This window comes from Carcharodon carcharias, chromosome 3 (assembly GCF_017639515.1).
Source record: "Carcharodon carcharias isolate sCarCar2 chromosome 3, sCarCar2.pri, whole genome shotgun sequence".
NCBI classification, from domain to species: Eukaryota; Metazoa; Chordata; class Chondrichthyes; order Lamniformes; family Lamnidae; genus Carcharodon; species Carcharodon carcharias.
Window position 1 is genome coordinate 77209201 of NC_054469.1, and position 25017 is coordinate 77234217.

The 25017-nt window shown below is 41.6% G+C and overlaps 1 protein-coding gene across 4 annotated transcripts in view; it reads right to left on the reverse strand.

The window, feature by feature from the left end:
- ctnnal1 (catenin (cadherin-associated protein), alpha-like 1) overlaps positions 1-25017 on the reverse strand; it is a 393020-nt gene that overhangs the window by 37658 nt on the left and 330345 nt on the right. For all 4 annotated transcript variants that reach the window (XR_005942687.1, XM_041185149.1, XM_041185146.1 and 1 more), the window contains 4 exons: positions 24137-24307; positions 16850-17050; positions 8234-8320; positions 5787-5945 (listed from right to left, as the gene is read on the reverse strand). Coding sequence is in view for 3 of the 4 variants with exons in the window: in XM_041185149.1 (XP_041041083.1) it covers positions 5787-5945; positions 8234-8320; positions 16850-17050; positions 24137-24307 (618 nt within the window). In the remaining variant the exon portion in view is untranslated. The remainder of the gene's footprint in view (positions 1-5786; positions 5946-8233; positions 8321-16849; positions 17051-24136; positions 24308-25017) is intronic.

Below are 25017 nucleotides of genomic sequence, written 5' to 3' on the forward strand. Positions count from 1 at the left end.
TATCTGCCCCTTGCTAATTGGCAATTGAATATGTGATTGACAAGGGACCCCAGAAATAAGGTACATAAATGGGCTCTTATGATGACTTCAGACAGGAAAGAGCTTCTCAGGTGGACCAATGCAAGTTCTGGTCTAATACTTAGTTTAGTTCAAGACAACTTCAGACAGAGTAGAGCTTTTTGAAGTGATTAATACTGGCTTTGGCCTAGCACTTTGGCTAATTCATAAGACGGAGAACAGAAGAGACTGCCACCTCCAGCCATGGAGATCAGCCATTCATCCATCCATTTCTCTGATCTGGGTAGATGGGGTAGATGATCAGCCATGATCTACTTGAGTGGTGGAGCACGCTTGACCTACCCCTGAATGACGTACCCCTGTTCTTGTACTCTGAGTAGGCCTGTTGCTACCAGCCACAGAGATCAGCATCCCCACTTCCCACATTCATTCGTCCGGTCTGGAACATGTAAGTCGTTCTCAACTGCTATGGTTCATATGTCTTTTCTGCCTACTTAGCTTATGTATCAAATCCAAGCTATCACTTCTGAATAAGCTGTTTTAAAATCACGAATGAGGTCAACCCATTTTTTCTGTAATCAGTGACTCCTGGATCAAAATCTTACATAGTGCTTTTAACACAATAAACATCCCAAGGCACTTAACAGGAGAGTTATGAAACAGAATATGACACTGAGCTACATAAGGAGAAATGTCAGATGACAAAAGCTTAGTCAGACATAGGTCTTAAGGAGCGTCTTAAAGGAGAAAAGGGAGGTGGAGAAGTGTAAGGAGGAAATTCCAAAGCTTTAAGTTGTATACACTGTACTAGGCACAATAAAATTAATTTGCATGCGCTCCCCAAGCAGAAGTATTGGGGGTGCTATAACTTCAGGTGAACAGGGAACAAAGAGATTAACAGCTCTTCAGGGGCTGGAATTGTGTGATTACTGCTGAGATGCTGAGCCAAGTAGTCTTGCCAAGAGATGACTGTCAGAACTGGTGTCTTTGATGAGTTTACATTGGTAAAAAAAATGTAAGAGAGGAGGGTATCCTTGAAGATCAAATTAGGCAGTGTGCACAGCAGGGCAACATAGATAGGCACAGTTGATAAAGATATTCTATGGATGAAAGAAGAGTGCAGATTATACACGGTACGAACACCATGTGCTCAACAAAGTGCAGCATCAGCAATAAAACATGGGAAGCATCAGCACGTGTTGCACAATTTACACATCTCTTACACTTCTCTTGCACTTTGTAGCTGCCAAAGAGAAAGGCTTTGAAATAAATGTCATACATAACTGTTGCATGTTGTTCCACTGAGTCAATATGCTACCTTTAACTGTGTGTACATTGTGTGGTCATCCATTCACATGGAAGAAAATGTTATATGCCAATCACAAAAGCATGATTTGTGTGCTTTTGAAGAGCAGGCTGCCTTTCACTTATAGTGAAAGTACCTGGTGCCACCTACTTTGTCTCACCTGCCATGAGAAGGCAGATTTGAAAATAACAAGAGTGGAGGCTAAACTGGGTGTGGGCAAGGGAGAACTTAATGCTCTGTGCCAACCCAACAAGGCTAATGTTTCTTCAGCAAATTCTTGCTAGCCAATCAAGTTCACTCAGTAACACAAACACTTCTGCTAATCAATAATAGGGCACATATTTGCACTGTTACTGTGTGCACAGACATTCGCCACATGCCCAAGGTACACCTAGTTCTGACTACTTGGATGCTGGGCTAAGTCAATGTGGATTTCAGGCAGCCAAGGTGCAAGCACATCCGCCTTTTTTTCTGCTGTCTATTTCTCCTCCAAATCTACACCAGCCATGACAAGTCCAATGGAATGCCAATACTGAGCACTGTGATCACTGCTGAAGGAGCACAATTCTCCAGGTGTGGTCTTACAAAAGAACTGTATAACTGCAGCAAGACTTTCTTACTCTAATATGAAAACAGAAAATGCTGAAAAAATCAGCTGGCCTGGCAGCTTTTGTGGAGAGAGAAACAGAGAAAACATTTCGAGCATGTATGACTCATTTTCAGCTTTGAAGAAGAATCATATGGACTTGAAACATTAATTCTGTTTCTCTCTCCACAGATGCTGCTAGACCTGCTGAGTTTTTCCAGCCTTTTCTGTTTTTATTTCAGATTTCCAGCAGCTGCAGCATTTTATCTTTCTCACTCTTATACCCCAAACTCCTTGCAATAAAGATTGATATGCCATTTGCCTTCCTCATTACTTAGGGGTGGGGGAGGGGCACCTGTACAGTATGTTAACTTTGAGATTTGTATAGAAGGACTGCAAAATTCCTCTGCATCCTAACATTTTACAATACTCTTACCTTTTAAAAAATATTCTGCTTTTCTATTCTACTTACCAAATTTCACACTTCCACTTTATAACCATTAACAATAAACAGTGCCGATACTAGATGGTGCAGTACCACAAGAGGACTGAGTATTTCTTTCATACGCCCAGGTTTGAAAGTTCATCCTCAAATTGGGCAAAATTGCTCAAAATGGATTATTTTGTAAAATTGATCAGAAGGTCATTACAAAGTGCAATAAAGAATTAAACAATATATCTTTGCCAACAATATGATGGAAATTTACATTCAGTTTGAAAGGGCTGGAGAGTGGGTCTAAGAGTAGTATTTTAAACTTAAATAAAAGCATCCATGTGGGCATGAAAGCTGAGTTAGCTGAAGTGAACTGGGAAACTAGGCTAGGGGATAGATCAATAGAAGAGCAGTGGCAAACATTTAAGGGGATTTTTCAGAATAAGTATATTCCTGCTATAAAGAAAAATTCTAAAGGGAGGGCCCACCAAGCGTGGTTAACTAAATTGAAGGAAAATATCAACTTAAGGAAAAAGCATATAACTGCACAAAGATGAATGGCTGTTCAGATGACTGGCCGGAATATAAAGAACAGCAGAGAATAACTAAAAGGTTAATCAGGAGAAACAAATATATGAGAGGAAGCTAGCTAGAAATGTAAGAACAAATTGCAAGAGTTTCTACAGGTGTTTGAAAAGGAAAAGAGTAAGTAAAGTGAGTGTCGTTCTGCTAGAGAGTAACATTGGTGAGTTAATTGTAGATAATAAGGAAATGGCAGATGAAATGAACAAATATTTTGCTCCTGACTTCACTATAGAGGATACAAAAAACTTTCCAATCATAGCTGTAAATCAGGAGGTGGAAAGGAGAGAGGAACTTGGTGAAATTACAATCACTAGGGAAGTACTGAGCAAGCTGATGGAGCTGCTGGCTGACAAGTCTCCAGGTCCTGATGGACTTCATCCTAGGGCCTTAAAAGAGGTGGCTAATGAGGTAGTAGATGCATTGGTATTAATTTTCCAAAATTCCCTAGATTCTGGAAAGGTTCCATCAAACTGGAAAATAGCAAATAAAACTCCTCTATTCAAGAAGGGAGGGAGGCAGGAAACAGGAATCTATAGGCCAGTTAGCTTGACATCAATCGTGGGGAAGATGTAAGAATCGATCATTGAGGAGGTTAAAGCTGGATACTTAGAGAAACTCGGTAATCGGGAGGTGTGGGCATGGTTTGTGAAAGGGAAATCGTGTTTAACCAATTTATTGGAGTGCTCTGAAGGAGTAACATGCGCTGAGGAAAAAGGGGAGCCTGTAGACATGTTGTACTTGGATTTCCAGAAGGCAGCTGATAAGGTGCCAAAGATTATTGCAGCAAATATGGTGTAGGGGGTAACATATTAGCATGGATAAAAGATTGGCTGGCTGGCAGAAAACAGAGTATGCATAAATGGGTCTTTTTCTGATTAGCAGGATGTGACAAGTGAAGTCCTGCAGGAGTCTGTGCTAGGACCTCAACCTTCTACAATTTATATCACTTAGATGAGGGGAGTGAAGGCATGGTTGCTAAATTTGTAGATGACACAAAAATAGATCGGAAAGTATGTTGTGAAGAGAACATGAAGAGGTTGCAGATGGATATAGATAGGTTGAGTGAGTGGGAAAAAATATGGCTGATGGAGTATAATGTGGCAAATTTTAAGTTGTTCACTTTGGCAGAAAGAATAAAAAAAAGCAGAATATTACTTAAATGGCGAACAGCTGCAGAATTCTGAGCTGCAGAAGGATCTAGTGCATGAGTCACAAAAAGTTAGTATGCAGATACAGCAAGTAATTAAGGAGGTTAACCAAATGCTATCCTTTATTACGAAAGGGATTGAGCATAAAAGTCAGGATGTTATGCTTCAGTTATATAGGGCATTGCTGAAACCACATCTTGAATAGTGTGTGCAGTTTTGGTCTCCTTATTTAAGGAAGGATATAAATGCATTGGAGGCAGTTCAGAGGAGGTTTACTAGAGTGATACCTGGAATGAGTGGGTTGTTTTATGAGTAAAGGTTAGATAATCTGGGATTGTTTCCACTGGAGTTTAGAAGAGTGAGGGTAGACTTGATTGAAGTATATGAGGTCTTGAACAGTATTGACAGGGTGGATGTAGAAAGGGTGTTTCCTCTTGTAGATGAGTCCAGAACTAGGGGGGGACGCTATTTTAAAATTACAGGTTTCCCTTTTAGGACAGAGATGAGAGTAAATTTTTTCTCTGAGGATTGTGCGACTTTAGAACTCTATGCCTCAGGTGGAGGTGGGCTCATTGAATATTCTTAAGACTGAGGTAGATTGATTCCCTTGCCTAACAAGAATCTAAGGTCATCGTGGGTGGATGGGAATTGGAATTCAAAAGAAAAATAGATCAGATTAATGAATCGCGGAGCAGGCTCGAGGGGTCGAATGGCCGACTTCTGCTTCTATTTCGTATGTTTGTATGTATGAGTGAGTTCTTTAAATTAACTATAACTTTGTTCAAAATAAATTCAGAGCTATTAAGATGTAACAAAATTATCATGGATACTCTACAAATCTGAAGTGTGATTTGAGAACAAAAAAATACTGAAAAGAAAAACTTTGCCTTTTAAAAAAAATAACTACATTCACTAAGATACACTCTGCTGCTTGGATTATGCATTCTATATATGGAAATATATGATTTCCAAATACATATATGACCACATAGAAAAAACAGATTTACAATTTTGTGCCTGTAGAAAATGCCTCGCAAATTTTAATGTAATAGAGGAAGCAGAGTGGGAGAAGGCTCATGTGGAGCATAAACACTGGCATAGATCAGTTAAGTCAAATGATCTGTTTTTGTGCTGTATATTCTATGTAATTCTATGTTGCAAGAGACCCCCTACAATACTTAGATGCTCTTGAGCACCTGCCACAAACACTGATACACTCCAGGGCCGCTTTGCAAGTTGTCTTGCCTTCCTGGAGACCTTCTTGTAAATACTGACAGATGTCTGAAATTATTCATTAACCATTATTCACTCAGTCCCAGAGACTCTTTTAATACTGATATACCCCAGGGAATCCTGCTATTATTTACATACTCTTGCGAAACCCCTGAAAATATTGAGTATACCCTGCAAATATTTAACCATTCACTCCTCAGGACTGACGATTAATATTAGCATACTTGCAAAGATCCAACTCTAATTTACAAAAGTAGCAAAGGAAGCCCAAAGGACACCAATGATATTATTGTCAAAAATTATTTCTGCAACACAGACAATGAGCGTTACATCGCTAAAAATCTATTGAGCTAGTGAACTGCATGACATTCCCCTGTGGACTCCTAGGAGAGCAAACAAATACAAGATAGAAGAGTTTCCATTAAGTGCTAGAAGCTCATTTTGCTCACTTTTAAAGTACTTGTTTCAACTCCCTACCTCAGTAAGTTGTTCCTTCTGTTCAGATAGCTTACAGGTACACTCAGCTAATGTTTCCAAATTTGCTTCAACCCCAGATAGTTTCAATGCCTTGAGGACCACATGCTCTGTGTAGCATTTCAGAAGATCCCCTGCTGACTCCACGGCTGTATTTTGAAGCTGAAGAACAAAGACAGAAGAATTAATACACATCACTGCAACAAAAAGACTTTGTGTGAGCTGAGCAAAAATAAAGAGGGCCTTTTACTTATCTGAAATTTCAAAGAGCGCTATTCAAATCAGCTCAAACATCTTTAGTGCTGGTGAGAGCAATTATAGACATATTGCTGAAATATTAGGATTCAAAGTAATCCTTTCCAAACAGCAAAAGGCTGAGGACTTATTCAAATTTAATAACTCAGTAGAAAAATACATTAGCACAATTACAATTTTCCAATGCCTTTTACTCAATAAAGTTAAAGTTAAAGAAGTTGTAATTGCTCATTTTTAATTTCAAGTGTACATTTGAGCACCGGGGTAGCCCACAGTGATGTGGTTTTGAATTCAGTCTGGGGTTGGAGTCTTTTCCTGATGGTGGTAAAAGTCTTAAGCGAAATGTGCTACAGCATGCTTAACCAAGTTCAGATCAGATACAAACCCATAGAACCGAACTGCTGATACTTCAATGCAAATTAGCACTAAATCGTCAATCTCATCCAGAGAGAATACAAGGAAGATTAGTAGAAAATGAAATACATATACTAGGCTAGAAGTTGAGGGCAAGTGGAGTTTTATCCTCTATTTGTGTGCTGCAACCAACTGGAAAATGTTTTATGTAGATTATTGGTCCTGAATTTTTGCAACGACAGAGAGCGGAAGAGGCCGAAATAGGGAGGCCCCGCCCCCGAGCATGGCACCTGCCATTTTCGTGGGGACAGGAATGGCCCGGGTCGTCATATGCACATGCACGTTTCATGAGGCAGCTGACCACACAAAACAGCAGCTGCCTCCAGTCATGTTTGATTTTCGTTAGCCAGGGGTGGGAAAGAACACGTGCAAATTAGGCCTGATAGGAGCAAGTCTAAATTTTGCGAACTTGTTTGGAGAGGTGCAGTACTCTTTTTTGAGAGGTATGCTACCCCTTTGGATATGGTCCTGGGACACATTTGGGAGATGTAAGGTGCCCTTTGGGAGTGGTAAGATAGCCTTTGGGATTGTTAAAAGTGGACACAAACGTGCATAAAAAATGCATAAACAGCATGGCTCCTGCGGTCTGCTCATAGTGGGTGTGTTGGTATGGTAGGTGTAAGGGAAAAGAGCGGTGGGTGAGGATCAATGGTTGGCACTTAGTTGGCATGGGGCTATAAGGAGTCATGTCAATGGATAGAGGGCCACATGTTGCCATGGAGGGTATGAGGTGTTATGGGGGTGAGTAGAGGGATATAAGTTGACGTGGATGGTTGACGGGCCATGGGGGTGGGTAGAGGGCATAAGATGGCATGGGGTTGTCATGGATGGGGCATGGGGAGTGTGTGAAGGGCTTAGGGGGTCTGGGGTGTGAGGTGATAGGGCTGGAGGACTGTGTTTTGTTTTAACTTTTAAAAAAACGTTGACAAAGTGCCAGTGCACCGAGACAGGCTTTCTGCCCAGCCCACCTCTGCACTCGTTCCGGGGTCACGCGGCTCAACTCCCAGGGAACCTGCCATCCCAGTGAAAATCCCGACTGCTGGGTCACTTTGTCCAGGGTCGGGGCCAAAAATTTAGGCCTTAGGTTCCAAAAATTGAATCTACTCAGTCTTCTCAAAAGACATTCCTCACTTTAATGAGCACAAAATTACAAAAACATCCACAAAAATGCATGGAAATGTGTTACCTAGCACATGGTATTGAAAAAAGAAAACATAGTATATTCTTATTTCTTATTATATTTTATTTGTAAACAATTAAGGAGACAATTGCTTAGACGATGGATCCTGCCTTCACAAGTCAGCTAAAAGCACAGCATACAAATTAGAAAAGGTTGCAGACGGGTAGAAAAGTGCAGCTACAATTCATCTCCCTAATGGGTGATTCTATAAATAACAATACTGCATTATTGTTTATAGCAATTTTAAAAGAAAAAGTTTGCAAAAGAACATACAGCTCAGCTGATCAAGAAATAAATTTAGTTTTCTTAACTCAAATTTAAATAGCTAAAAGCATAGTTTTAAATTTTAAAAACCAACAACTCAAACTGCTTGGCATCCTTGTATTCTTGCCAACATCTTGATCTCTACACAACCAAACTCACTGTAATTCTGATTGATTTCAGAAATGGGAAAGAACATTTGTTGCTGACATTTCCAACCACTATCACAAATTGGCTTGTAAGGAGGTTACAACAGAGTTCTTGGATTTAGATGCAGAGCTGATTGCATCTCCCGTAGTTTTCAGCTTACACCAGTGCTTCAGAATTATATATTACTTACTTCTCTCCTCAGTTCACTCATACACTGCTGAGTCTTAATTATGGCCAGCTCCATATCTTCTGTGGCTTCTTTGGCTTTCAGGCATTGCTGTTTTGAGAGAAAGAGACATGAGAAAAAGACATAACAAAAACTAAGCTGTACTGCTGCACAAGGATATAGGTACAATGTGGAGGGGGACTGGAAGCTATGAACATTTTATGAAGTGTTTAACTGTGAGGAAGTAAACCATCTACATTTCCACTTCATGTGAGATTTTTCTAAGTATGTACTTAGAAGCTCTTTGAACCACTGATAATTTTCTATTCCTTTGTATACATAATCCGAAAGTACTTTACTCATTGAATATGTAATAGTTTTCATTCTTCAAACTGAACTTTCTCCTTAGGCAAAGATATATAATACAAAGGATGCACATAAAACGTTTTCATGGTGCCTCAACTTTAAAAACAGGGGCCATTGCTTGGCATTCCAGTTCCATACATCCTAGCAACACCATCCCACGTCACTTCTGCTTGTTTGACTGGTGAAGGCAAATACAACACATTTACTAATCAAACACAAATCCCCATAAACCATAGCAATCTCCTGACAAATCTACATCGAGGCAGGTTCAGAAAACTTTAATAACCAAATATTAAAAACATGCTAAAAAGTCATAAACTTATGCCGTTGAAAGTTAAAGACTTAATTTCTTAAATATATATTTGTAAAATCATGATATTTATACATAAAGTATCAGCCTGCATGCAGCACTTAACATAAACAATATACAGAAAAAGTTAGTATTCAAGTCGCCATGATGGATGGTGGCTACGAAAAAGCATTGCACACAAAGGGCAGAATCATAACACAGCTGACCCACCATTCCCTCTATGCATATTTGAATGGCTTTCCCAACAGCTGCACAGTTGCATTTCCAGAAATATATCTATCAGCCAGCATTTAAAACTCAACCATTGCCATTCCTACTCAAGGCCCATCCCCCTGGCTGGATAGACTCACTGATGGTGAGGGTATACAATTGGATAGGAGCTGCCTGGAATTCAGACCCCAAGAGGCCTTGAGGTTCCAGGTTACTAAAAGACCAGGAAAGCCAAATTACCACCAGATACTGGTCAACTCAACCAACAAATCAATACTCCTCCATGTTGAACACCACTTGAAGAAAGCACAAAGGGCACCAACAGCACAGAATGTAGCTTGGTAGGGGTCCTCAGTGTAGTTCTACGGGTAATATTTAATCTCTTAAAGGGATAGCTGCCAGACAGAGTGGAGGAATCAACATGGATTAATGTACTTTATCTTGTCCTCATCACCCTGTCAAAGATACATCTGTCCTGGTTTGGCAGGAGCGATCGGCACATAGACCTTTGTAAGACAAAGTCTCATTGAGAACATACTCCATTGTGTAGTATGGCTCCACTGCTGTCAAAGTGGGGTAGATGAAAGATGGACCTAGCAGGCCATACCTAGCCAGTATGCCTGGTCATCACCTGGTCTCCTTGAAGGACTTATCCAGGTACCGCTGCCAGCGATGTAGTGGCCGAATCTTTACGGCCTCTTTTCTAGTGAGCTGCTTGAGAACACCTAATGATGATATGGCCCAAGACTCAACACTAGATGTGCCTTAGCCAATCCCTTTTCAGACATGAACAGATTCCCACCTGCCCCTGCCTAGTTATGGTACATTTGATACTTTTGGAAGAATTTAAGAGTAAACACTATTCCTTGGGCTGAAGTCAGTGCTTTTGTTCACCTGTCCTCAATCTATTGAAACGTATGGCAATATTGGACAGTTTCCTTTCATTGTGTTTTCTGATTATATTTACTCAATGAAGCCTTCAAACCAGAACAAAACAAAACAGAAAAAATATGCTTACTTCTCTTGACACTTACACAACTCTATCTTTGTAAAAAGGATTGTAATAGATGATGAAAGGACTTTTTAAAAATTCCTGGAAGCCTCAGCCATGTTGATCAGCCATGTCGTATTCTATAAACTGTTTCAATCTCAAAAGTGGACATTTTTCTTCAAATTTCCTTGGAAACTTCTTGAGAATTTATCAAGTCTAATGTTGCCTATTAGCCATGATAGAAAACCTCATCCATGTTTTACAGAGCTATTAAACTGAGAATTAGACATAAAAATCAAAATATTAAATACATCTTCTAGAAACAAATAAAACTAATTACTGCAACAGGCTTAAAATTATATCATTACATTAATTTTAATATTACTCAAGTTAAATACGTAAACAGGAAGACCAAGGCTGCTATCCATTAATTCGGTACAACAGATAAGTACCACCACTGCCAAGCATGTACTATAATTCATTCAGCAGTGATAACAAGAGGGAGAATGTAAAACAGATGTGCAAGAGAATCTATTACCAGTCATATTTTGCAGTTAATTTCTTTACAAATAGGATGATAAGGTTTTAAGGATTGACCTGTCTAACCTTTGAATAAGCCTTGTTGACCCTGGAAGGAATGTATGAACTAGGCATCAACAGTTAAGGATGATCACTAGTTGGCAAATTTGCAACAGACAAGTATGGGATTGGGTGGAAATGGAAATGCTACACTGGTTTAGCAGTGCCCTTCTTCAGGAGTTAAGGCACACTACTGGGGACAAGGACAGTGATTTTGTTCTTCATTTGGGCTTTTGAACAGTAACATTTTGATAGTAAAAGTAATCAACTGTATATTGAAATCCTTTTGACAGAAACAGTAAATTTGAAGAGCTAATCTTACTGAAAGCATTAATGACTCAGTTAATGATTTAATACTGATAAGCCAGAAAGGATTTTTTGCTCAATGTTAGGTTTTAGTTTGTAGCAGTTTAGAATTCAGAAAGCACTAAAACATTGAGAGCAGATGGAACTGTTTTCCTGTAGCAGTTGAACTGCTACCAAAAATGAAAAATCATTACACTAATTTTAATATTACCCAAGTTATATACATAAACAGGAAGACCAAGGCTGCTATCCGTTAATTCGGTACAACAGATAAGTACCACCACTGCCAAGCATGTACTATAATCTTCAAAGCTGAACACTGTCGATAAAGCATTTTAAGTTGAGCAAAGCTGAGGCTATAATGCTAAAATCTTGAACATAATTATGCAAAATTGAATACGATTAATATTTTCTTATGCTAAACGTATACCACCGCTCTGTTAGTGATGATTAAGTTAAGCATCATTGTATCCTTGGCGACAAAGAACAAGGATAAAAACGTAATTGTCAGTGGCATTTGAAACTGGGTTACATCAATACCTTATATTTCTATAGATCCTTCATGTAAGAAAAGATCACAATGCTTTCCAAAAAAGCTTTATTTGGTCCATCAAGTATTATCAGTGCTATAATAAAAGCAAAAAGCTGTGGATGCTGGAAATCCAGAACAAAAATAAAAATACCTGGAAAAACTCAGCAGGTCTGACAGCATCTGCGGAGAGGAACACAGTTAATGTTTCAAGTCATGTGGACTCGAAACGTTAATTGTGTTCCTCTCCGCAGATGCTGTCAGACCTGCTGAGTTTTTCCAGGTATTTTTATTTTTGTTTATTATCAGTACTACTTTGTCATTAGACAGCTGATGAGGACAAATTTGGGTGGAAGTGGACAAGTCATACCGAGTCAGTAGGGGTGTTCTTCTGGAGGTAAGGCACACTAGCTTGGGAAGTATTCTTCATTTAATCTTAGCTGAACCAAACATTGAGTGGAAATTCTTGATGTCCATGCTGGGTGCCTGACAAGGAAAGCGTCCCATTCCCCAGTGCTAACTTCCTTTACCACAGATAACACAAAAATATGTCCAAATATTCAGGGGAACAATAAAGTACACTGGCCAATCTTACATATGTAGAAATTTTAATGTTAGAAGGATGCTACTGATTACTTATTCCCAACTTATCAACGGCTAATTCATCCATGAACTACAGTAATAAATGCATGCTCCTATTGAAAAATTAGACCTTGATGTTAGAACTTGGCTTTTAAAGCACAGAAGGAGGCCATTAAGACTGTGATTAATATTTGCTAGAGCAATCCAAAAACTAATCTCACTGCCCCATTCTTTGCTCCAATACCGTGCACTCTCTTCTGTATCAAATATTCATACAATTTTACCTTAAAAGAGACAATAGCATTTCTTTCAACCACTCCCTGCTGAAAAGCATTCCAGGTTCCAACAATACAACGTGGTTCTCCTAATCCCTCAGTGATCATATCAAAATGACAATCCCTCATCAAGGACTCCTCAACGTGGGGAACAGTCTTTTCCCTACTCGTTCCATTAAAACATTTATAAATTTAAAGAACACGATTAAATACTCTTAGGGAGGAATCATCCAAGATTTGCACGAAGTGCGGGAGCAGGTGGGAAATAGGATGTTTTACCCGCCAACCGCAATGGTGGGTTTTCACGCTGTATCATCCCATTCCCAGCACGCCCTGCATCATTAGTAATGCATTTTCAGCACGCCAGATCACTGACAGGACGGTCTCTTATTCACCTGCCCCGCCGTCACCTCAGGCCTTTGGGAATCTGGGCGCCATATTTAAAGGGCACCCCTGCGCAGAGCCAGTACTCTCTATAGGATCAGAAGCTGCTGCAAAGTCATGGCTACCAAAGGCAGGAAACACGATGCCCCAAATTTAGCAGCGCCTCCCTTGGATGCCTACTGGGTGCAGTGGAGGCCCGCCGTGAAGTCCTCTACCCCCATGCTGGGTGAAGACTAACAAGCAAGGTGACAAATCCAGAATGGGAGGCAGTGGCAGCAGTAGTTAGCGCCAATGCCTTGAAAAAGAGGACAACCACCCATTGCCGAAAAAGGATGAATGATCTCCTCCATTCCACCAGGGTAAGACGCTCTTCTCATCACTCTCAACTCACACACTCACAAACCAATCAGACATCCACAGGGATCTCACTCACTGTCAGTTCAAGGGACATCACCCTTCACTCTTTCACACACACCTTCATCTGCCCTGCAGATCATGTCCTCATCTCGTCCATGGCACCCCTCAGCACCCACACATGCAAGGCATCCTTCCTACCATGTTTACACTCTTGCTATCTGTATTCATGCAGGACAAGCTTACACACAACAAAAGGGAGAGTTGGCAGACTAGTGGAGGAATGCCTGACATCAAGGTCCTCACAGACTTTGAAACTAGGGTTGTCCAGCTGGCTGTTGACTATGATTTCTGTGCTGATGGTAAGGTCAGCGGTGCTTTACCAAGTGAGGCTCCAGCAGTGCAACATTCATCAGACAACCATGCTGTGAGTGAGTCCTCCTGTTCTGCAGCCTCTGCCATGCACTAATTATCTCTCTTTGCTTTCGCAGGCACATCTGGGAAGCAGCCAATGGGGTCCATGAGCCTCAACTCAAGCCCCAAAGACACCTGAGAAGGATAATCTGATGACACCCTAATTGAAGACCTGCGATAGCGCTTACCCACTTCCTCCACCAGCGCAGGGACACACACCTAATGGGACCTAGTTCTAGAGTGGCCTCGGGATCACAATCTCATGAGGACATCGCACTGTCTGATCCACAGCAGGCGGTGGCAGGGGCTTTCCAGGTTTCCAGCCTTCACAGGATTGCTGGAGGCCAGAAATCTGCTGAGTCCGAGTCAGTTGAGGAGCCTCTGGATTCGGTCATACCTCAGTTGTTGGAGCTGCAAAGGCAAGATTGGGAACATCAGGAAGGGATATCCGCTGTACTCCTCAGATCGCAAGGCACGATGGAAGAGTCCGTCCGCCTTCAGTCTGAGGTGATAGCACCGGCATGCCAACAGACTGAGGTCAACACTGGTAGGATGGCAGCTGCCATAGAGACCGTGGTCCAGGATATTGGTTTTGCGCTGTTGCGCGTGCTGAACTCCATCGATGACACCATAGTTGGCCTCCAACAGTGTCAACTTGAGAGGGGTGTGGAGGCTTGTGAGATTCTGCACAGATCACCTGTGCTGCCCTGGAAGGAGCCATTGGTGTAAAAATTGAGTGCTGCGGTCGCTTCCATGGCCACTAGTGCCCAGTCCTGCAGCAGGTGGCATATGTGACCGACTAGTTCTCTAGACATGCAGTCTTCGGTGACACTGGTTCTCAGTCATCTGCAGGAATGAAAGGTGCTGTCTATAGAACCAGGTTCCAGTGAGGCACCTACAAGTGACGGCTCACTGTGATCTTCAACTGTGTGTGCAGCAGGCCCTGCTGCCCCTTCATCTTGAGGGGGATGCTCCTCCCTTTGCCGAACCAGGTGCCTCCACCGCTCTCTTCTTCTTCTCTGGTCTCTGTAAGCCATGAGGCATATCGCTAAATCACCAGACTCCATGATCCTGATGTTCTCCTGCTGCAGGATCAAAGAGAGAGACTCGTGGGTTAGCATGGTTGTACTAAGAACCTCTCTTGGTTAAGTGTGAGGGCCCCTTCATGCATGCAGGAGAGTGCTGGCCACCACTTGGATGGCCAGTGTGTAGAGCGCTCATTGGTTGTCTGAAACTCCACCCACCTCCGCCCCACTCTACTTGACCGATTGGCAGGAGCTTCCGCTGTTGGGCTGCATGCTGTGCTCTCAGCTCAGGCGCAGGCATTTGTTAGGAACTAGAGATAGCTTTACTAAGTTATATTTGTATTTGTGGGTGTTAGGAATGAGTTTTAGCTTTGAGTTTAAGTTTAGTTTGTATTTCATTTGTGTGTTAAGAAAGAGAGGAACTTGAGTTTTGGTTTCACTTTCTAATGAGGTTTTATGACTCTTGAATGGAAGTTAAAACAAACACAACAGGGGACCAGAGAGGGGGACCCACAGAGACAGAGAAAAACAGAAAAGTAGTTTCTGAGTTTAGTTGAAACCAGGAGCCAGAAGGAGCTGGATAGGAGAGGAAGCTGCAGAAAGCAGATTTCCCTTAAGTACAGGAGAAGGTCCCAGAAACCAGTGAGTGGGACAAAAAAAGAAAGTCCCAAGAAGACCTTCTAGTCAAAGGAAGAGCTCCTATTAAGTGAAGTTAAGAGTGAGGAACAAAAGAAGAAGAAAGCTGCAGGATGCAGACTTAAAGCAAAATAGGATTGTGAGAAGACAGAAAATCCAAGGAGACAGTCAAAGGTTTGTAACATTTTACTATGGGCATGTGAAGCAGTGGTGTTCCTTTGGAACAGCTGAGTATCTGACAGAGAGTGCATGGAAGGGAGCTTGAATGCACTTGGCGATCCAGGGGAGAGGAAGATCGGAAGGAGGGATCAAAATCCTGGAGGTGGACCCTTGTGGAAGGCATCCGAGAGGAAGAGTCGTTTGGGAGAAGATTCCAAAGTGGGTCTTTGAGAGTGGAGATTGGAAACCCTCATGTGAAAGATGGAGTTCAGTGAGGCCAGTTGGCTAACTGTGTGACAAGAGCCTGGGGGGTGTTGATGACAGGTCCATAGCATCTGTTTGGGGTGGCATCTGTCACTTGGTTTCAGAGTATGGTGTGTCTGACCACAGGTCACCTGTTGGTTTACATGGATTGGGTACTTACTGTGAACATGAGAGTATAAGATAGCTTTTGTAGCTTGTGCTATTCTTACAAAGCTGTATTTTTCAGTAAATGTATAGTTGCACATAAATGAATATTGTAATATAGTTCATCTTTTATTGTTTAATAAATGTTTTATTCTTTTGTTAAAAGTTCATCAGCCGACTCCTGTGACTCTTCTGTAACCATGTTTCTGGAGATGGCTACTGAACAAAAAACAGAAGTTAGGATCTATCAAGCTGGGTACCACCCAGGGATTTGGCTTGTCCAGTAGTAACATCAGCTGGGATCATAACACATTCTCCTAACCTGCACTGCAAAGCTGTGCTATTAGCTTGAACTATAATGGATACTTAATAAAGACATCGCAAGGGGCTGTGAGCACCTCCACCAATGACAGCTTGCCCAGTTGGCCAATTGTTCTGCTGCAATTTGCAGTCTGCGCCTAAGGAGTGAAAAGTTCTAGAGCATTTGGGGGCACTTTCATGCTTGTGCGCTGCTTATGTGGGCTTCAGAGGCCTGACTCCAAGCATGTCAATGGAGCTGCAGCTGAATGCTCTTAGCTGTGGAAGAATGCTCATTTTTGACAAGCTTTTCCAAGTGTGTGGCTCCTTCCCTCACCTCTCTAACCCACCACCCGCACCCCCCCCCCCCTCCACACCACCCGATGTACAGTGGCAGGAAACGTGGCCCACCATTGAAGGGTGGAGTGGACAATCACAAAATGTTTTCATGACAGCATAATACCAATTTTTGGCCTTCTCACCATATTGTTCCTCACCCCCATTGGCTGCCATGATGACCGACGTCAACAGAACCAGAAAATTCCGGCCTTAGTCTTTGCTACTCCACTGGAAACTGTGTCTCAAGGTCTCTCTTCATAACTAAAGTTTCCTTTCCATCATCATCCTGTTGAATCTAGACTTTTAAGTTTTCATGTCTTTTCTGTAATGGGGTACCCAAAACCTCCACAGAGTACTCTGTGTATTAATCAATGCACCTTATGAAAGTTATTGACATATAAAATAATTAATTACATTTAAGAATAAATTATATTTAAAAACATTCCAACTTTATACGTAAACAAATCAAATCTTACTGCTTGTTTCCATACTGTAACCAGCTGCTCCAGTTCTAATCTGGCCTGCCGGGATAGTTCTAAAATACGCTCTCGGTGCTCATGGCTTGTGTATGCAGAATCTGTGAAGTCTTCTGTATGTTCCAGGATTAACTCAAGCATTGTCATGAGGTTTTCCTTGGAAATTCCATGTAAGTTGTCTCGTAAGCCTTCAACCTTCATCTGAATTAGCAGAAAAGCGATATCAAATTTTAAACGGACAGAACTTTTAATTGGAGCTTTATACAATTATCTTATGTCAAATAATTCACAGAAAACATTGAATCTGTCATATTCAATGGCAACTCAGCAGCAAGTGGCTTCGGCTAGTAAGAATTCAATGGAATCTCAGCCAGTGCGCCTATCAAAGCTTCTTCTAGTATCTCAATAATCATCCAGGCTTACTTATTTACCTTCACTGTTGTCAATTATTTATCCTGTTCTTTTTAATTATGTTTCCTGTCAATGTATTATTTACACTGCTGATAAAGAGGTGTAAGACAAAGGTTAGTTAAGAAAAAAGCTTGGCTGTGAAATCGGGCTTTTTCGTGCTACTGATTTCACAGAAGCCCAGAGGAGATTAAAAAATGGCATCAGTCAGTGTTCAATGTTATTTTGGCACTAGACCTGCCATTTTGGACCTGGAAGGCCTTGTTAACATAAAAGCAAAAGCAGTTCTGAGGAAGTGTCATACTGGACTCAAAACATTAACTCTTGTTTCTCTCCCTGCAGATGCTGTCAGACCTGAGTTTTTCCAGCATTTTCTGATTTTATTTTGGGTCCTGCTAACAACTCCTCAAACATGTACATTTGAACGCATGTTTGGCTGCATGAGTGTATTTAAAAGTATCAGCATGGGGCTTTCTGGTGAGGTGTTTTTGACTATCCTGCAGGGTTAATGCAAGTACTGAGTGCTGTTTTGTTTCAGGAACTCTTACAATTTGTGGGAGTATGTAGGGAGTGGTGCTGGTCCTTTGCAAGGAGTTGAGTGAATTTTGAAAGACTAAGTAGAAAGCTTGCTCCCAGTCTTGGGGTCTCTAGTGGCAGTCCCTCTTGGACTGCAACACAACATGAGGATGGAATACAGACAGCAGAGAGGCTAAGCAGTGCACAGAGGGCAGAGAAGACCCTGTTCCCACCTAGGATCTTCAGAGAGCACGTCTCCTATCTCCCCCTCGGTATTTGAGGCAGCTACGATTCACCAGGGCAAGGTAATCACAGCACTGTTAGTGGCCACCAAAAATAGGACATGCATTTATATAGCGCCATTCATGACCACCGGATGTCCCAAAATGCTTTACAGCCAATGAAGGATTTTCAAATATAGTCAGTGTTGTAACACAGGGATGGTCACTGTTATCTTCAATTTCTGCACCTCAGGAAACCCCCAACCTGGAGCTGGTGACAGTTCATGGTGTCTCACAGCATCAGGGAGGTCACTGAAGTATATCACTGTACGCAGAGAGATGTTGGAGGAGTGGGTAAGTGACTTGAACAGGGTAGCGGGATTCACAATGGTGCAGGGAACCAGTGACTCCATGCACATGGTTCTGAGAGATTCCGATCTCAACAGGTTGATGGACCCAAATGGTAATGCGTTCCATTCCCCAAGCACGCAGCTAGCGTGTGATCATGCACAGAGCATCATGTCCATGAATGCCCGATTCCCTGGCAACACCATGATGCTTTCATCATGCACCAGTCAGCTATTCCTACCATCTTCTAACCACCATGACAAACCCAAGGGTGCTGCTTGGTGACAAGGGCTACCCATTCTACGTATCTCATGACTCCCCTCTGTCACTTGACCACACAAGGACAGCACTCATACAACAAAAGCCATGCTGCGACCTGGGAGCAAACCAGTAACATTCTCAAACAATGCTTCGACTCCCTGGACTGCTCAGGTGGGGAGGGGTGGTGGAGAGCCCTCTAATCCAGCCTTCAACTTGTCTCCAAATTTCTAATGGAGTGCTGTGTTCTACACAACCTGCCAATCATGGGGTGCAGTGCTTGCCAACACACCTTTGGTAAGCAGCTCGGAAGAAGGAAATAATGGAGAAAAGGGTAGAAGAGGAGCAGCCAATAGATCATTCCTCTGGATGGGCTTTCCATGAGCCATTCATTAGGCTCCCTGAAAACTCCCACATTACTGTTGCTGCACAATGACTCACCTTTCCATCCCTCTGCCAAATGTGCAACTTGCGATCAGCACATGTGGCACTGAGCTGCACACCGCAATCATGGAGATGAGCAGGTAGCACAAAGTTTGCGTGCTGCCTGCATCATTTCCATTGGGCATGAAGTAATAACGTGTCTCAATCCCCTCCATCCATTAACAGACCACATCCAACTTACTTTTTCTCATTTTTAACTGTTTCATTGCCATTTGACAATTTTGCAAGAATGATCTGACTAAAATAGACAATCGCTCAGTGGGAATATTAACGGAAAACACAAATCTTTCATTTTGCAGCCAGCATCTTAATATACCAAATATACTATGCTGCAAGCTCCCCATGATAAGTAACAATAATGTTGCATTCTACACTTAATTAAAATATGTATAAAATAAGCAACAGAATTAAGTTTTCTGGAAATTGGCTGGGACAATTGTTTGGCCCACTATCCTTGCATGACCAGAAATCCAATCCAGCCTAGGTTGATAGATTAATGAATGCCTCTTCTCTCAATTGCTGAGAGGTCTCTACATAAATGGGTTTTATATAAATAGGTTTGGACAATTTCAACTTCGTGCTTTGTGAATATAGACTCACCCGTTAAACTGCTGATAATTTGGCATTAAATTAGCAGTTTCATTCAAAAAAGCTATAAAGATAACTGATGTGGGAAATGTAAAAGATCTATATGAATTTAATTGAGAGGTGCTCTTTTGAGAATTACTGATTCCATGCCTAGCTACCCAGTTTATGTCATGAGATTGTTCATCAAAATTGTTTGAGAAGTGGTAACTCCCATAACCCACCAGTATATAAAATTCAGTAAGAATAATTGCATTTCTTGTATATTTCCTCACCTAGCTGCAATGCACTTTAAAAATAAGTCACAATGTACATAATACACTGGTTTGAAAATGATAGCAATTGCTTCTCTTTTGGCCTATTAGCTCACTATTAGTCAGAATTCAGTTACAAAACTAAACCATCAGCATCTCTCATATTTGAATCTTGGACTGCTACAGCGCAGGAACACAGTGTTCAGCCCATGAAGTGAATGCTATTGTTTTTCTCCATGACTCAGTTAATCTAATCCTACTCTCCTGCTCACTCCCCCAAAGCAATTCAAAAAAATCTAGGTCAAATTCTTTTTCAAACAGTTTATTCCTTATTTTAAAAAGCTTAAACAATGATTTGAGGTAAACAATTCCATACTCCAACCACTCACTGTATAATTTTCTTCCCCCTTAATTCCTTTTCCTGACTTTTGTAAACTTGTGACTTACACACTTCACGGCCAACAGAAACGATCCATTAGTAGGCAGTTTATCATAGTCCTTCATTATCTTGAATGCCTCTTGTTTTAAAAGCACCACTTGCATGCACAAGGAGGCAGGTCTCCATTTTTATATAACAAAGTCATGATAAAGTGCACTTGGGAAACAGACCTGACATAATTGGTCTCTGGACATTTTCTCTGTGCACCCCAAATATAGTCACACTTGGATTGCCCAAAGGAAAACCAACAAATGGCAATTAACCAACAGTGGAAGAAAGACTAACCATCTTATCATCTCTAGGTCACCAACCTGAAACGTTAACTTTGTTTCTCTCTCCACAGATACTGCCTGCATCTGCTGAGTATTTCCAGCATTTTCTGTTCTTATTTATAATCAAGTTCCAATAACTTATCCATCTTAAATGTGAGTCACTTCTTTCACATAATTTTAATAACAACCTTCACTGGCTATTTTATGCTTACCTCTGTGGGTTCCACAAACTCAAATCCACCCCTCTGTGAAAACTGAGGCAAAGTACTTGTTGAAGTCATTATTATCGCTATCATTTCCTCATGCTCCACTGTTCTATCTATTTTAGTGGCTTCACTCTGCCTGGGCTATCTTCTAATTGCTATGTATCTATATGAAAACCTATTTTTTGCCCCTCATGTATTTCTTTTCCTAAATTTTCTCAAGCTGACTCTTAATCTACCTTAATTTTACCTTATGAGGGAATATGATCTTAAAATTAGTGCTGGTCCAGTTAAGAGGTTAAGTCAGAAGGCACTTTGTTCACACAAGGTACTGGAAATCTGGAATTTTCTCCCCCAAAAACACTGTGATTGCAGGAACAATTGGACCTTTCAAGGCTGGGATAGTTGGAATTTTGCTGGGTAAGGATATCAAAGGCTATGAAGCAAAATTGGATAAATGGAGTTGCTGATGTATAGATCAGCCACGATCTAACTGAATGGAGGAGGAAGGTTTAAAGGACTGAATAGTCTACTGTTCCTATATTTCTGTGTTGTCAACTGTGTTTTATATCTGTGCCAGCTTTCTATATAATTATTTTTCCTGGAATGCAAAATGTTTTAAGTTGCAAAATTAATCTAATCTCCCTAAACACACAGCCTTAGTTACACATTTGTTCCCCATAACGGAATATTCCATCTTCTGCCCGCATATTTGCTGATCAAGAGCTCTCTTCCTCAATTTGTCTTTCCATTTAATCTTGTTAAAATTTCCTCTGTTTCAGACAATCACCTCTGTCCATATATTTCCACTTTATTTTAAACTTGAATTCAAATTCTCAAACACCCAATGGTGAGATTTGAACCCAACTTCTCTGGATACTTGTCAAGAACTCTGGATTACTGGTCTGGTAAAATAAACATTACTCTATCCCCTTTCACAGTGTATTTCCAAATCATTAAAATCTCCTACAATTATGAATTTATTGTTAATGCTATCTCTCTAATTTGTATATACATTTTATCCGCTGTTCCTTTTCATTGCCCAGCAGACTATATCATACTCTCGGTAGCAATATTAGGTGAACGTCCCACTTAAAGCTGCAAAATTAATAAATAGTAAGAATATAAATGCTCCAATTTTGCTTTTTTGTGATATGTAATGTGATTATTTCTATTCTTGATGACACAATATTTTAAATTGCTGCATGCTCACCACCTGTTGCATCATGTGTTTGGAAAATGGCTTCAAATCAAGATTTAAATACAGGATTGATGGTTGATAAAAAAGTTCTAGGTTGCATTTCTGATCAGTATGTACTATTGTACCACCTCCCCAAGCAATACAAGCAGCAATTAGCTAAGCCTTTCTCTGAGGTACCCACATGCTGTCATGAATCAGTGTTTGCAGATTTTACCGCAAAGCAAACCACACATTAAGAGCTATTTATAAATGCAGAGCATTAGCTTAACCGATCAGATCTGTTAGTACAGCAATGTTCAAAACAGAACTGTGGCAGATTTCATGTTTTAACTATTTAAATTAATTTTGGGCAAAAAAGGATAAAACATATTGGCCCAGATCTTCAGGTCAGTATCAGAGGGTAACCGGCAAATGCCAACTGCGAGTTAATCTGCCCACTTACCATTTTTATGCTGCAGTCCTTGCACCTTCTGATGCTGGCTCCAGCAGGGATACAGAGATGAACATAGTCAGGAGGCCAACTGTTGAGCAGAATTCCAGCCATGCCACCTTTTCTTGTCATTAACTGAAGAGATACCTCTTAGGGTCTGTCTTCAGCTCATTGACTTACATGGCTTTAAATGGAGCTGTCAGCCCCAAGGCAGCACAACCTCCCCCTCATTGACAGTGCTCACCCACCGACATTCACCCCCCCTCAATCCTGACAGTGTTCGCTCCCCACCCTCACCCCAAACAGTGTTTGCTCCCCATCCTCACCCCAAACAGTGTTTCCTCCTCTTGCTGCTGCCCCTCCCTCAACCTGACAGCGTTCGCTCCACTCCCTCACCTCCAGCAGTTTCTGTTCCCCTCCCTCACCTCTGGCAGTTTTTGCTCCCCTTCCTCACCCCCGACAGTTTTTGCTCGCCTTCCTCACCTCCGACAGTTTTTGCTCCCCTTCCTCATCCCCCGACAGTGTTCATTCCCCTTCCTCACCCCCGACAGTGTTCGCTCCCCTCCCTCACCCCCGGCAGTGATCGCTCCCCTCCCTCACCCCCGACAGCATTCGCTCCCTTCCTTCATCCTCCCGACAGTGTTTGCTCCCCTCCCTCATCTCCCCCCGACATGGTTTGCTCCCCTCCCTCGCCACTCACCCCAATACAGTGTTTGCCCCCTCCCTCGCCCCTCACCCCCAGTGTTTGCCTCTCCCTCACCCCCGACAGTGTTTACCCCTCCCCCCCATTACCCTTTAACAATGTTCAGCCCCACTCACCACATGAAAATGCTCAACCTTCCCTAGCCCACCACCCTCACTCCCCAACAATGCTCATTCTTCTGACATCAGCTGTACAGGAGCCAGGGATGCCGGAAGTTGAATCAGGAGAGGGGATGCAGGAGGGGGTGGGCATTGTGCAGCAACAAGGGGGGGCGGGGAGGTGGGGGAGGTAGGGGGGAGGGGCTGAACATTGTCCAGGAAAGGCAAGAGTGAACGGTGCCAGGAAAGGGGCAGGTGAACATTGCAGGGGCAGGGGGGATGGAATGAGGGAGGTGTGGGGGCAGTGGGCGTCAACATCACCAAGGGTGCTGTTTTGCTTTGAGGCTAAAGTTGATTTACTTGGTATTACACTGGCTTTCTACCTGCTAGAAAATCTCTAAGTAAATCTGTGTAAAAGCTAGGGTAAGTATAGCACAAGCCCCTGTAATTAACAGACGAAGTCTCTCTGGTTCTGGTCATCTGATCCCACTAATGCAGGAATCATGATGCGACCTGGGCAGGGGAAAAGCCCCAAACAGGAGTTTAAACTTCCCCGTTAAGTACCGCGGATGTATGTTGGGACTTCCTCAAGGTCCTGATGCATGTTAGTGCATTAAGTTGCATTGGCGGCCTCTCCCCATGTCAGAAGATTTGAGCCAGCAATGCTTCACGTGCTCACAGTACATTCAACGGTCTGCTATTTGATGGGAGCGTTCAACCCCTTTACAAAGAGTGCATTTACGCCTGGTGAAAACAGTGCACAGAATAAATCCATATAAATATGTTAAGTATTTAACTGGTAAGATCAGCATCAGAAATCTTTACACTGGTAGAGCTTTGGTATATGTAGTTGAAATAACAGACCTGCAAAATTTAATTTCCAATTAACTTATTCCCCCTTTCTTACTTTAAATTCTTTGATGTCAGCATAGATACTGGTGGGATGGATTTCATTTTCACCATTTTGTCTTGAATCCGTGACAATCTCTATCACCTGATCTAAAGCCAACCTCATGCGATGGAAAACGCCACCCTTATTTATTCTTGCTGATTCACAGTCTGGATGCCTAAGACAAGTCTAGAAAACAAAATACTGCATTAGTATCATAATACTCATACCAGCATAATGAATAGCAATACCCCAGATACAATTCAGAATCTGACTGCATGCATCTCCAGATTGCAGGTGCAACTGTACAACTGAACACCTAAAGTCTTGTTGAAATATTTTCATACAATATTATTTTAGAATTCCTCTGTGCTCATATGATTTACATATCAGCTTTAAATGGCAGTGTTCGCTTGTTGAATTATTTTACATTTCTTCTGTACTTTGTGAAGTGTCTCACAGTAATTTTCTATTTTACAGATGTATTTTTGTTTCCATTCATAATTGCATACTACAAATGAGTGACCTCAATTTGCACCTTGATAGCTGACCAATTCCCTGTTTTACTCCATGTAGAAGTTTAAAGGAACAATTCTGCTGGCTGTCATTGGAGGCTGAAAAAGATCCTACCATAAACACTATGTAAAACACTGCATAGGATTTTAAAATCTTTCTGAAACAACTGAGTATCCTGGTTCTGAATGCAGGATGTTTGCAGGTTTAAGCATGTTTTACAGTCCAACAAACACCCTAATATAATTGTAGAATGGTTACAGAAGACCACCATTCAGCCCGCTGTATCTCTCTGTAGCAGTATCTCACCTACTCCTAATCTCCCGTCTTTGTCCTGTAGTCCTACATTTTTTTCTTTCCAGTTAATTATGCAGATCTCTTTTAAA